The sequence below is a fragment of the Rattus norvegicus genome, chromosome 10 (assembly GCF_036323735.1).
Source record: "Rattus norvegicus strain BN/NHsdMcwi chromosome 10, GRCr8, whole genome shotgun sequence".
Lineage (NCBI taxonomy): Eukaryota > Metazoa > Chordata > Mammalia > Rodentia > Muridae > Rattus > Rattus norvegicus.
The window spans coordinates 9,021,504-9,034,467 of NC_086028.1; the positions used below are offsets into that span (position 1 = coordinate 9,021,504).

At 45.9% G+C, this 12,964-nt stretch overlaps 1 protein-coding gene across 31 annotated transcripts in view; it reads right to left on the reverse strand.

Moving 5' to 3' along the window:
• The window catches only part of Rbfox1 (RNA binding fox-1 homolog 1), a 2,095,840-nt gene that overhangs the window by 362,695 nt on the left and 1,720,181 nt on the right, over positions 1 to 12,964 (reverse strand). For 2 of the 31 annotated variants that reach the window (XM_063268877.1, XM_039085822.2), the window contains exon 1: positions 9,221 to 9,910. The exons of 22 other annotated variants lie outside the window; for them this stretch is intronic. In XM_063268877.1, the coding sequence (XP_063124947.1) occupies positions 9,221 to 9,319 (99 nt within the window). In that variant the 5' untranslated portion in view covers positions 9,320 to 9,910. Of the gene's footprint in view, positions 1 to 9,220; positions 9,917 to 12,964 lie in introns of those variants that run through there. 7 more of the 31 variants (XM_063268869.1, XM_063268873.1, XM_039085833.2 and 4 more) reach the window with 5 other exon arrangements.

Below are 12,964 nucleotides of genomic sequence, written 5' to 3' on the forward strand. Positions count from 1 at the left end.
TGAGCTATGCAGTCCTATCACAACCACCTCCAGCAGCAGGAAAGACCAGAAAGAGGAAGGGAAGCAGAGAACTGAGGAGACAAGATGAATGAGAGACCCCGAGTGGCCCTCCATTGCTGGTACCTGTAACCTCAACAGGCCATGAGTACGTAGGCATTCCCATTCAGGAAGAATGCAAAGAGAAGTGGGAAGCTTCCAGTGGCAGACCCTCCCTTACCTTAAAACACTTCTCTAGCTCTTAACATCTACATTAGGATCTGCCTTTTTTCATACCTTGAGTATCTACGGGTTATTTGCTGCATCTCAAGCCCTGAGTGGTAGCCCACTTCACCTCCCTAAGAACAATATAAAATGGCCATTCTCGTCTCGATTTTTTTTCCGAAGAAGCAATTAAGGTCCAAATCAAGTTAAGTGACTTGCTCAATTCAGTCAGATCAGCTCATGAATAACAGCGTTAGGATTAAGCCCCAGAGCCTGGTCTACACAAGGGCAAGAGACACCTGCATTTTAGCAGACCGTGTTTGAGGGTTGGGCACCCAGACTTCTAAGGGAAAACCAGTGTTTGCATGTCGATTGGAAAGACTCTCTCCCAGCCTAAGACCCCATAATTGCTGCTCATTGTTCCTGAAATATTCCAGGAGAGGGACATCGTCTCTCAGCCCAGATCCTCTCCAAAGAGCTGAGCGCTACCTAAGCCCAGCTCAGAAAGCAGTTCTCCCGGAAGGAACACCACAGATGCTTGCTGCTATTTCCAATAAGAAAAATCCCGTTCTCCAGGTGAGTGCCAGGCAAACATCTGCCACCAAGGAAAAGAAAAGACTCATTAAGCCAAAAGCCTCCTTGTATTTTACTCTGGAGTCCGGGGAAATCTGAGGCCCTTAAATCCTAAAAACCGCCTGTACTTTGTTCCACAGCCATAGAAGGAAAAGAAAAATAGTCATTAAGCCTCTGAGAACACACACTGGCCTTCTGAATTCACGGCATTCCTGCTCTGCTTCCTATTCTGTATGTACCGAACCAACCAGAAAAAAAGATCAAAACGAGGGGCAACTGTCCAGCCACTAGGGCCTTGGTGAGCACTAAGGGCCACAGCAGCAGCCTTGTGACTCAGTCTATTGTCTCAGAGCCCTCAGAATACTCTGATCATTAAGTACAGGATGTCTTCCTTTGCTGTGGGTGGCTGTCTGGGCAGAGGGATGGAGAAGTGACATGAAGAGAGCTGTAAGTTCATTATATAGCCTTTCTCTTTGCATAGTGGACCAGAGGAAAGAAGGGAGGGAGGGAGGGAGGGAGGAAGGGAGGGAGGGAGGGAGGGAGGGAGGGAGGAAGGGAGGGAGGGAGGGAGGGAGGGAGGAAGGAAGGAAGGGAGGAAGGGAGGGAGGGAAGGAGGGAGGGAGGGAGGGAGGGAGGGAGGGAGGGAGGGAGGGAGGGAGGGAGATGTAATTCTTCTGTAAGGCATCACAGAAGATTCCTAAAACATGTTATGGACCAAGCTGATGTGTGTGTAAATGCAGTGTTATCATAAGGGTTAACGATGCTAAGACGCTCCCAGAGATAGGAGCCCTCCGCTTTGCTTCCTGAGGGCATCTGGCACCGTATGGGAGCTCAGTATGCACAGAAGAAGCTGAGAGTAGTGGTAGCCAAGGCCTGCCATTTCAACAATGAGGGTGACTGAGATAGGAGGAATCTAAGTTCAAGACCAGCCTGGGCAATTTACTAAGACTTTGTTTCAGAATAAAATGTAAAAGCAGGCCGGAAGACGAAAATCGGTGGTAAATCACTGGCCTGACATGTATTAGGCCCTAGGCTTACCCTCAAGTGACACAGTAAGTGAGCATATGTACACGCATGTACATACCATGCGAAGGCTATAAACCTGGAATCCGTGGGCAAGTATGGGAGTGACGGTTGATTTCCATGGATACTGGAAAACTTATCACCATTTAAATGAAAATAAAACGTGCCCACTTCAAAGTAGGTTTATTACAAAACTAGGAAAGCTATGCCACCTGCAGTAATTATTAGGTTGCTCAAAGCAAGGAAGGAACGGCTTATTTCAGCACAGCAAAAACCTGAAGGTGGAGAAAGAATAGACCGTGTGTGTCTCATTCATCATATATGTCCCATGACATGATTACATGGTTGTCACCAGGAACCTTGGCGTCTCGTGGAGAATATTATTCCTTAGCTGTTTGATCAAAGCCCTCTTCCTCCTCACTGTCACTGTCTTGGGTCCACACCTCACAGGCACCAGACCACAATGCTGGAATGATTTTCTTCCCTTTAGTTCACTTTTCGACCCTCCACCTCATTTCAAAATGATGTGAGACAAGACCGACTCAGACTCTGTCCTCAGAAACTGGATCACTCTGTATAAAACCCATTTCCACTGCTTGACGTCTCTGTGTGTCTAAGGGTGAGGTTGCCACAGTGTCTATTGTAGCTGAGAGTAATTACGTGTGTGTGTGTGTGTGTGTGTGTGTGTGTGCGTGTGTGTGTGTGTGTGTACGTGCTGGTACAATCACATATGTGTGTGTGCGAAGGTCAGAAAACAACCTGTTTCACTCCTTGGCACTGCGCACTTTTTTTTTTTTTTTTTTGAGTTGCAGGGTCTTTCTCTGGCTTGGAACTGGCCTGGAAATCTAATTTAGTTGGCTAGAAAGATCCAAGGATCCTCTGATCTCTGCCTTCCCTGTGCTGTAGATTTTAGACATGTGTCAACAAACCTACTTGGTCCCGACGTCCGGCAGGTGCTGGGTACGGAGTACAGGTCTACACAATTGCACTTCCGACACATGATCACTAACACTAACATCACCTCACTCCATTCTTTCTCTTGTTTACTCCTAGACTGAATTTTCTAGCTTTTCCCAGGGCAGTATTCTTCACTTCAGGTCAGAAGAACAATCACTTCTCCAGAGACTCTCCCACCCCCAAACCTCAACCTCTTCATCTCCTACTTTATGCTCCCCTAATCTGAAGCTATTTTCTGGGTTCGTCTCTATCCACATCATTCTTTTACTGGAGCCTCAGCCCCACAGCCGCATGGACACTGTGTAACACTCTAGAATAGCGACGACATTTGGAAACAGTTTCCACAGAAATGACTGTCCTTCTAGCATTAGACAGAGGTTGAGGGGGGTGGCATTGGGGGTGAAATTTAGGAAAAGGTTGAACGACCCCAACAATCTCACTGCAAAGCTGAGACGATGCTCTGGACACCGTCAAACACTTATTAAATACAGGAAATGCGGATCTGCAGTAGAAGAATCCAAAGGAGAGGCTCCCAGGCAGTGGACAGAAATGGTCTTTTGCTCTTTCTCAGCCAACAGCAAACAATCATGGCTGCAATATGCTGAGAAGAACAGGGACAAGTTCCCAAGCCAAGTCAGGAGTCCATCCATTTCTGCCATAGCCCCTTTCCTAGCCTTATGAAGGAAGGGCTTGGGCTCTGAATTTGGGACGCTTGGGTAAGCCATCTCCTAATAGTTTCCAGCTGTAAGGACAGACAGTGTAACCACTGCCCAATTTGCCAACTTACTTGCACTCAGCATGGTAAAAGAGCCCAGGCCCTTCTAAGCTATTGTGCTTAAGAGCTGACCCCATTTGACACAGACCCTTCCTCAATAGAGCCAGGAAAGGCAAGTGACATCAGGGTGACAGCCACAGGCCAGAGCTCAGCCCTGCAGGACTCTCTCTTCTCCAGCAGCACTGAAAACAGGCAACTTTATTGATGAATGGAACTTTCTATGTTTGTCTTAATTGAATTAAGCAGCACACTGGGACACCTCTCTGTGTCCATTAAAGAAGTCTCTGCAGATGGGACAATTATGCCCATGTCTGCCAGCCCTGCCTCTTTCTCACGATGCTACCCCATGCCCATCACCCTTAGGCGCAGATGTGCCAACCTGATTTTGTTTACTACCACAATGTCTTTCTCTTCCAGAAGACCATGATTTGCCTGATAAACTACACTGCTTTTTACCAGCCAGTATGAATAAACAAGCATTATGTTTTCTCTTGGGGCAGGGAGCTTGGCGAAATGAATCAGAAACCCCTAAAAAACAATTGTCTACCCTCAGCACATCAGCTACCGGACAATCACTCAAGGGCCAGCTGTAAGGAAAACAGATGGTGTGTGAACACTAATGACACGGGCTTTCTCCATTCCCAGCTCAGGCAGAGCTGCTGGCTTGCATGTTCTGACACACAACGTACCACGAAATGGCAGACAGAGAGAGGGACGGCACAGAAGACTCCCGTCTGTGGACAGACAGCTACGTTATGGTTTCTGCAAATGATGGTTGCTTTAAGTGGCTTTAACGAAGAGGCAATCTAGGTAATCCCGCAGCCAACCAATTTCACGACACCTCTCTCCCCACAGGGTTGAAGCAAAGAAGCACCCCTGTCCATTGGACACTGGGCCTCACCCTATTCAGAATGGTGACACATACCTTCTTTCTTCTGTTAGAAAAGAAAAAAAAATCCAGCAGGGTTCGTTAATCAAACAATTTACAGCAGACCATATCTGAAGACAGAGGCCGGCAGACGTCTCGTGGCAAACAGCTAGCCAAGCCTGCAAATGTGCTCATTCTAGCCACTTAGATCCCTTTAAACAATTCAGACATGAAGATAATCTATCCTAATTCTTTTCTGCATTATTGACACTATTGACTACCCCCAATCCACAGCACTATCTAATAAATCAGTATGGGATTAAGCCAAGAAGAAAAAATGTGATAAAGTGTCATTTGTCCCCTCTGTAAATCATTGGATGGAGAGATGCGAGGGGACTCACTGCAATGAGAATTGAACTTTCCTATGCAGCCATAATCGCTATGCCTTACCTAATGTGTCCCAAATTTATAACCGCGGCTGGTGCATGGAGGCCGGCCCCTGCAACCCCGCTGCCATCCAACCTCTGGGAGAGAGCCCTTCTACCCCAGTGAGTTTCCACACTGAACAGCACTTTCTAATTAAAGACAGAAAAGGCTGATGTGCGGGTTTCAGTTCAATTGCTTTCGATCTGAAGGTGTCCACCGTGAGCAATGGCTTCATTTACCAGGAATTACCCTTTGTACAAACCACTTCACTATTTAAAACAAAGCTCATACATCACCATTAGGTTGGAAAAAATGACCCATCTTTGGGTATTGACAGTGGTGTGGGCCACTTCAGAGGTCCCCTTCTCCTCCCCTCTTTAATGTGGATTTTAAGTATTTGACTCATTGTTAAGTTTGGGCTGATTAAAAGGTTGGGAGTGAACAGCTTTTGACAGATGAGAAGGCTTCATGGAACAGAACCAGAGATCCTGAGGGTGGGGTAGAAACAAGGAGCAGTAAGTTCATATGCTACTGGTATTCAATATGAAGTCAGAACTCTGTGAACTACAGCTCTGGGAGTCTGGGACTTAATGGGTGCATTAGAAAACAAACCATAGTATCTGTCCTGTCTATGGTCTCAGCTTTCCATTCCAAGAAATGGGTGTCTGGTGTTTGTTCTCCTTGACTTAAGAGATTTCGTAGTGTGTGTGCATATGCTGTATGGTGCACACGAGTGTGTGTGCTGTTTCCCATTAAGCCAACAAAATATATTCTCCTTTGATCTCACGGATAATAAGCTCCAAATTTGGAACTGGAATTCAGAACGTTCCCTCAAAGCAAAAATGTGTAAATGAGTTCCCAGTCAGGAATTCTGGAAGGACTCTGCACTGGGAGTATGCATGATCTGGAAGACTAGTTGTGGAAAGATGTCATCGTCAAAGGGGCCAAAGAAAAGGGCCACTGCGGTGCATCGAGACCTGAAACCAAAGCATGTGCTTTGCCTTAACAGTGAGGAAAAAATGCCAGCCACTTCTTCAGTCCTTCATCCCCTCTATCTAGAAGTGGGCTACAGCTATAAAGCCACGCAACATGCCAGCAGTGTTTAAGGGTGCATGTGTGTGTATATGTGCGTACATGGGAGTGATGACGTCATTGGCTAGACTATCTAGATGCCGAAAGGGCTGCCCAGCTTTATCCCATCTGACAGTTCCCAACTACTGTAATAGCTTAGATGCTAGTACAGAGGGAGGGGGGAGGAGGAAGGGGAGGATAGGGAGGAAGGAGAGGAGGGGGAGGAAAGAAAGGAGGGAGAGGAAGGAGAGGAAGAGAGACAAGAGAAAATAGGGAAAAAAGAAGAAACCATGAACTTCAGGAAAATATCTATGTAAAGGAGACTTACTAGAAAATGTAAATAAACAACACAGAATAAGTCACACAGTGCAAACACAAAGACGACACCGCACTGGTCTGAGATAATGTGTTTGTAGCAAAGGGTTTGCACTGCTTTTTGCTTGAACATTCCAGTGTCTGTACCCAAGGGTAAGCCATCCTAATAGATTTTTTGTTTTTATGAGTTGTTTTAAGGACAAATCTGAGAGAGTTTAGGAAGGAGGAGAGGATGTTAATACCAAGGCCAATGAAAGCACATAACCAAGTCATTTTCCTTGCATACTGGATAGGAAATAGTTCCTGCATGAAACTTCATTCCAAGATAACACCTTTCAGTGAACACCAGTTGTCCCTAACAGGCGAGACCATACACGGTGATAAAAACATGGCGAGAAATGTTTCAAAATAAGAAAGCAAGATTTTAATTATTTTCTTATATAACTGGTGATTAGGATGACAGTGATTTGTGACGTATGCCGTTTTCTATACACAAAATTAAATGCTTCCAATGAAGGTATCGCTAATCATAAGTGAAGTCTGATTTGTCTATTTGATCCATATGCTTTGAAAGTACCAACTAGCTCTCTGTTCATCAAACATGTAGATAAGTATTACTAGCTATAGATTAATAGCAGACAAGGGTATAGGGATTCGACACTGGCAGATGATGTGCAGTGTGCACTGGTGTGTGCTCTGTGTGGATTAAAGGTACCAAATTCACTGTAAATCAGCCAGCTGTCTGAACTGCTAACTGAGAACAATAACACAAGACCCTGACATTGAATCAAGGCATCAAAAAGCCAAAAGAGATGACCCCAAGGCACCAGTCTCTGATAGCAAGGGAGGCAGTGGCTAAAAACCGTGATTATAAGCAGGACAAGCAAAAATAAATGTCTGTCTTATACTTCAGAATTTTAGTAAACCGCCATGAGACATACCTCTGTCACTCAGACTTGTTCTGACCCCATGCCCTGCTGCTTTGTTACAGCCACTTTCACAGAAGGTATCAAGGGGAGAACACACCAGAGAGCTCATTTCAAACACTGTCCTCCTTCTACCTTCCAGGGGAGCGGTGCTGTTGATTCAGCCTCCTTTAAATGTTTGTTATGGTTGCCAGTGCTTCCTAAGTAAGGCTCCCTCTCCACAGCAGGTGCATTCTGTAGTGGGAACCTTGGACCTATATGTTACACCCATCCTTTCACAGCAAGAATGGCCTCTTGCTCAAAGTCACGGTCTTCCTCCCTAAGTTCTCCTTAAATGAACAAACCAGTTTAATGATGAAGGCACAAATACAAATTAATTAAAAGACGTGCATACCGGCAACACAGGAAGCATCGAGAGTACTCACAGCATTCTACGTGTAAAATGACATCATTCCAATTGATTCACAAATAAAATGAAAGACATAAATATAAGATAAAAAACCTCTGAATATTCTAATAATTTGATTCGGTCCAACTGCGATTTAGCAACCGAAGCAAGGCTCACTGGAATGTTCTTGTGGTGGGTAACTGATGGAAACACACAGGCGCTTGACACACATTCACAGCTGAGGCAAAGAAATGGCAGAGGCTGGTGAATCATATATTATCAATACGTTCTTCCTAAGAGATGATTCTTGGTATGATTGACTAAGCCGGAAACAAAATAAAACAAATACAAGCATAAACCAATTTATTCACGCGGTGCTTTTTAAAGAGCTCTTCTTAAATAAATAAATAAATAAAGACTAGCCTCAGTAAATATGTGGAAGAAACATTTTTTTCTGGAGGCTACCAAGCTGATAACAAATTATCTAAATGTTCAAACTAGAACCCCAGCATTTTCTGAACACATATATTCCTGCAGCACAGATTGAAGTGGGATACTTTGGGGAAAAGGGGGCCCTCTTAATTCTTGCAAAGGAAGTTTGGTTAACACATACATGTTAACCAAGCATACCCTTGAAGTGAATTCATAGAAAGGCAGGCAAAGGATTACCCCAGTGAGAACTTCACAGGACAGGACAGAGGCCCCTGGGAGTCAGGTCCTGAATTCTCAGCAGCAGACGAAACCCAGCTAAGGCTTGCCACCTCACAGTCACAGACCCCGCCCCGTGACACAGCTGGCCTGCCTCCCCGCAGGGCAGTGCTAGGCGTTTTCCAAAGCCCAGGGGTAGTGCGTTAGGCAGATGCCTTTCTAGCAAGAGGCAAGGAGACCCAGTGAAGCCCAGAGCAGACACACAGAGCAAGAACCCAATCCAAAAAAGTCGCAGATGTGCACTGATCGGGAATGGAGCCAAAAGACATGCCTAGTGAGACCACTGCCAGGGAGGGGAAAGGCCAGGGGTGCAGAAACAACGAAAAAGGCAAACAAAACCATGGCCAGTCAAGACAACTCTGACCATGTCCACCCAATAGTGAGGAGTTTCAAAGATTGTTTTTAAAGTGGGGGGTATCAAGCTCCAGAAATCCCAATGTTCTGATTCTTACAGAATGGATAGATAAGCACAAACTCTCTCTCTCTCTCTCTCTCTCTCTCTCTCTCTCTCTCTCTCTCTCTCACACACACACACACACACACACACACACACACACACACACACACACACACACACACTTTGTTTCAATCGTTAAAACGGCTGAATTAAAATCATAAGAACCTGGATATCTGGATATCTTCACAGAGCCCCAAACTACTCTCTCAAGCATCGTAGGGATCTCCTCTCCCTTCCCCTCTGGGACTTCTGACATGAGAGAAGATGCTCACAAGAAAGAAAAAAACAGTTTTTCATTTTCAAATTCCCGGTCCCTAGGTTGGAAATCATCGTTCACAAAGTGTTCAGACAGGTGAATTATAATAGGCTCTTGACTTGACTGAAAACCAGAGGCTCCCACCAAACCCCAGCTCATCCCAACGCTCAAGCCCCCCAACCCAGGCCCCCCTAACACTCAGTCCACTGAAGCGGTACCCAGTCTGAGCAAGCTGAGAAGAAGCTGCCACCACCGAGAAAGAGCGGCGCGTCTTACCTGCTGTAAGTACATAAAAGTCAAGGCACACGAGAGCTGGGGACACATGCCCACGTTGGGGAGTGCCACGCAGGTGGCCCCCGTCAGAGGATGCTGCATCGCGAATCTCGGGTGCCCGCAGAGCGAGAGCGGAGACGCTCACATACAATCTACAATCGCGTTGCTTTTTTTTTTTTTTTTTAAACCCTCTTGCCTGGTCGCTACAGCTTTTTTTTTTTTCCTTTTTAATTTTTGCTGATTATCTAACTCACACAGCAGTGGTTGTCCCTCTCTCGTTCTCTCTCTTCCTCTTTCCTCTCTCTTTCTCCCTCCCCCCCACCGCACCCCAAGAGAGTCCCTCCTCCCTGGCTCTCCTCGCCCTCGGGTTTGCTAGTACCCAGCGTTCATCAGCCTTCAACTAAAGACACTTAGAGAGGCAGGGAAGTAGTGTTGGTTCCCCTCGGCTTATTGGGCCTGTTATTGGAGCGCTCTTAAAGTGGAAGGTGCCCCTCACCCTACCCCGCCACCCCCTAAAGGTGACAAGAATGGTCAAAGTCGACTTCTATGAAAGACAGAGGGTTAAGATGCTCTGATAGAGATGCTAGAGAGGAAAGAGGGAGCGATGGAGTCGGGAGGGGGAGGAGGATAAAGAAGGAGGGGGGAAGGAGAGAGAGGAAGGGGAGAGGGAAAAGGGGGAGGGGCAGAGGGAAAGGAGAGAGAGAGAGAGAGAGAGAGAGAGAGAGAGAGAGAGAGAGAGAGAGATTGATTTTGACTTACAGCTTCACTGTCGCTCACTCGCGTGGTGCTGATGCTGAGAATCTTCTCATTTGCCAAGGAGGTCCAGGGGCAGGGTTGTGGGTTTCTTTCTTTTTTTAAAAGAGGGACTCGCCAAAATTTAAATTTTGCCTGCTAAAATCCTTCGAGGGGAGGGAGCGGGAGAGCGAGCGTGTGAGCGTCCCACATCTCCAGCAATCAAAGGAGCTGGACCATTAACAAGACTGCTCAGCTGGGACCCTGAGGAGTCCGGGAGATTTTCAGTCGGCGGTTTGTTTGCCTGACTACGTTGGCAAATAAACACATGAAAAGGGATTCCCCTTTTCTAAGAAGCTTGGGGTCGGTCGACGAACACGCCAGGGTTTGGGGTGCTGCGGGGGAAGGGGGCGAGAAAGAGGTCCCTGGGCCTCCCGCAGTGTTGGGGCGCTGCTTTCCCCCCTGGAATCAGCCTCTCCTGGACAGCCCCAAGCCGCGAGGCTAAACCAGAGAATCCATCGCAGCTGTTAGACTAAAATGCCAACTCGAGGTGAATTCGAGGGGCCTTCTTCCAGACTAGAGCCCGTTGGTCTTCTCAAATTATAAATGCAAGGGGTGGGCGAAAGTCCCTGTCTGCTAAGAGATTATTGTGCGTGAGGCAAAGAACAAATTGAAATGGTTTTATTTTATATTTTCCCCTCTTGCCTGGCCTCGTTGGTCAAATTAACATTCCACTCTTGCAGGCGGATCATCCCCCTCCCCTTTATCTTATGAAGTAATAATTATTCATTAGTAGATTTCGTTAGTCTTTATGCAATAAGAGGGGATGTGATCTGTGAATTAAGAGAAAATATGAAGACTCTAACTCGTCCTTGATTCCCACAAGGGGGGAAATCCTGGCAATAGTAAAATCAGTAGGAACGGTTGCCGTTGCCATATTTTATACAGATTTATTTTGAGCCAGTGATTGGGTTTCTTTTTTATTCTCAGAGCAAGGGTTCACTAGAATCTGCGTGTTTGGTTCCCTCAAAAAAATCCCAGGTGAGGGTCATGCAGGGCAGAGCTGCCCCTGAGAGGGGAAATAATTCTTTCAGGAGGGGACACTGAGGCAGGACCCTTGGATTGGCCACCTCAAAGGCCCACCCCATGGGTTTTCCCCCCACACTCCCAGCACAATTAAATCTTCTAGACTGATCCCTTAGCCAGCAGGACAGAATTCCCTTTCTGATGGAAAGGGAAGGAGTGATCGAACAGTTAGGTGTTGTTCTTCTGAAACTGTATCAGGACCGATAATGTCTCCACTGGGTCCCAACCTAACTGACTGTTCATTTCCACCTTCCACCTTGCAATCCCACTCCTCAAACTACGTGTTGGGGGCTCCTGTACCCTGTCAACTCAATGGCCACCCAGCAGACTGTTTAACCTTTTGCAGGGCTGGGAGAGCAAGGGCTGTGCTTCTGGGGCTGCTTGAGGGGTAAGAGGGTTGGCAGAGGCTACTCTGAAAAGAAACAAGGCTTGCTCCATGCTGTCTCAGTGGCATTTGTCACACAAGTTGTGACTCACACAAACCTCCACTACCTCTTTCCTTACCTATCTTCTTTGTACTTAGTTATATTTCAGATTCCATGAGAGAGAGAGAGAGAGAGAGAGAGAGAGAGAGAGAGAGAGAGAGAGAGAGAGAGAGGAGAGAGGTTGGCTAGCCTTCCCAAGCTCTTTCTTTTGCTTCAAACATTCTTTTTGAACTGCAGATTTTTTTTTTCAATCAGACACTGGAAAAACTACCATCTTCCAAGAACAGGGTAGAAATTTCTCTCCAGCTCATTTTCATAAGAAGCGAGATAAGTAAAACCTGGCACTTTAATAAGACCTTATCTGAATGGTTTAATGAAAAGCAAATACATCCTTCACGGAGCTGCGAACAGTGCTCACCTGCAAGAAGCGCCATTTCCTACCAGCGTGAAGGCTCCCAGCCAAAGGGGACCACATTTCTACAAACCCATTCTGAAGTAATGACTCATTCTTCCGCTTAGACTTCCGGCTTAGAGTCAGCCACAATGGGAATCCATCAATGGAGCAATGGGCTTCCATCCCTTCTAAACCAAGTGAAAATTATTTGGAAGCAGATTCCGCACTTTCGACCAACTAGCCCAAATGTCCCTACACAGTTCGAGCAAACATGGTTGCTAAGTCCTCGTTTCCTGGACTCTTTGTCTATGAGAAGACATTTAGACAGAGGAATGACTTTTTTGTTCTCCTATGGGTAACTGCAGCTCGGAGCACCAAAGCACCCCAAATCAAACGGCACATTTTTTTTCTGTGACTATTTTTGATATAGTGATGATAAAATTTGGTGAGGCTTTCAAGGTGGCATCGAGGGGTGCCGAATCTGAACTCCATCACATCCACATAAAAAAGGAAATTCCATGTCACTTACTCCTGAATGATTTTTTTTTTTTATGTCAGTTAATGGGGGAAGAGAAGAAAGACAATGTGCCTATTTCTTTCTATGAAGACTCGCAGGCACTGGAATTGACATGCGTGCATGTGTTGTCTGTGCATTCAGGGGCTGCCCTGCTGGCTTTTGAGTACAAGGACCCTTAATTGAATGCCTGTAGATGCCCTGTAGGAGGCCAGAAGGCTTAAGAAAAAAGTCAACAATATGAAACAGTAACATCTTCACAAAATACATAGTTGAGAGCAGCTGTCCAAGTTCACATTTAACAGGAACAATAGTATTTGCAACATTTTTCTTTCTCCTCTAAATTTGTCAATGAGTTAAGCGAGTGGAAGAAGTCCTTCCCAACTCTTTTCTTACAGTTTCCTTAGACTGTCAACACAGTAAAAGTCCCATCAAAGGATTCTTTGCATGAGAGTTACCATGTATCAGAGTGAAAAAGACTGTGATGAGACCAAAGGACATTTGGACTTAATTCAGAAGTAATTCTGACCATTCTATTAGCTCGGTGGCTAATAAAGCTTACCTGAATTTGAATCCCATGTTCAAATTTAAAGACA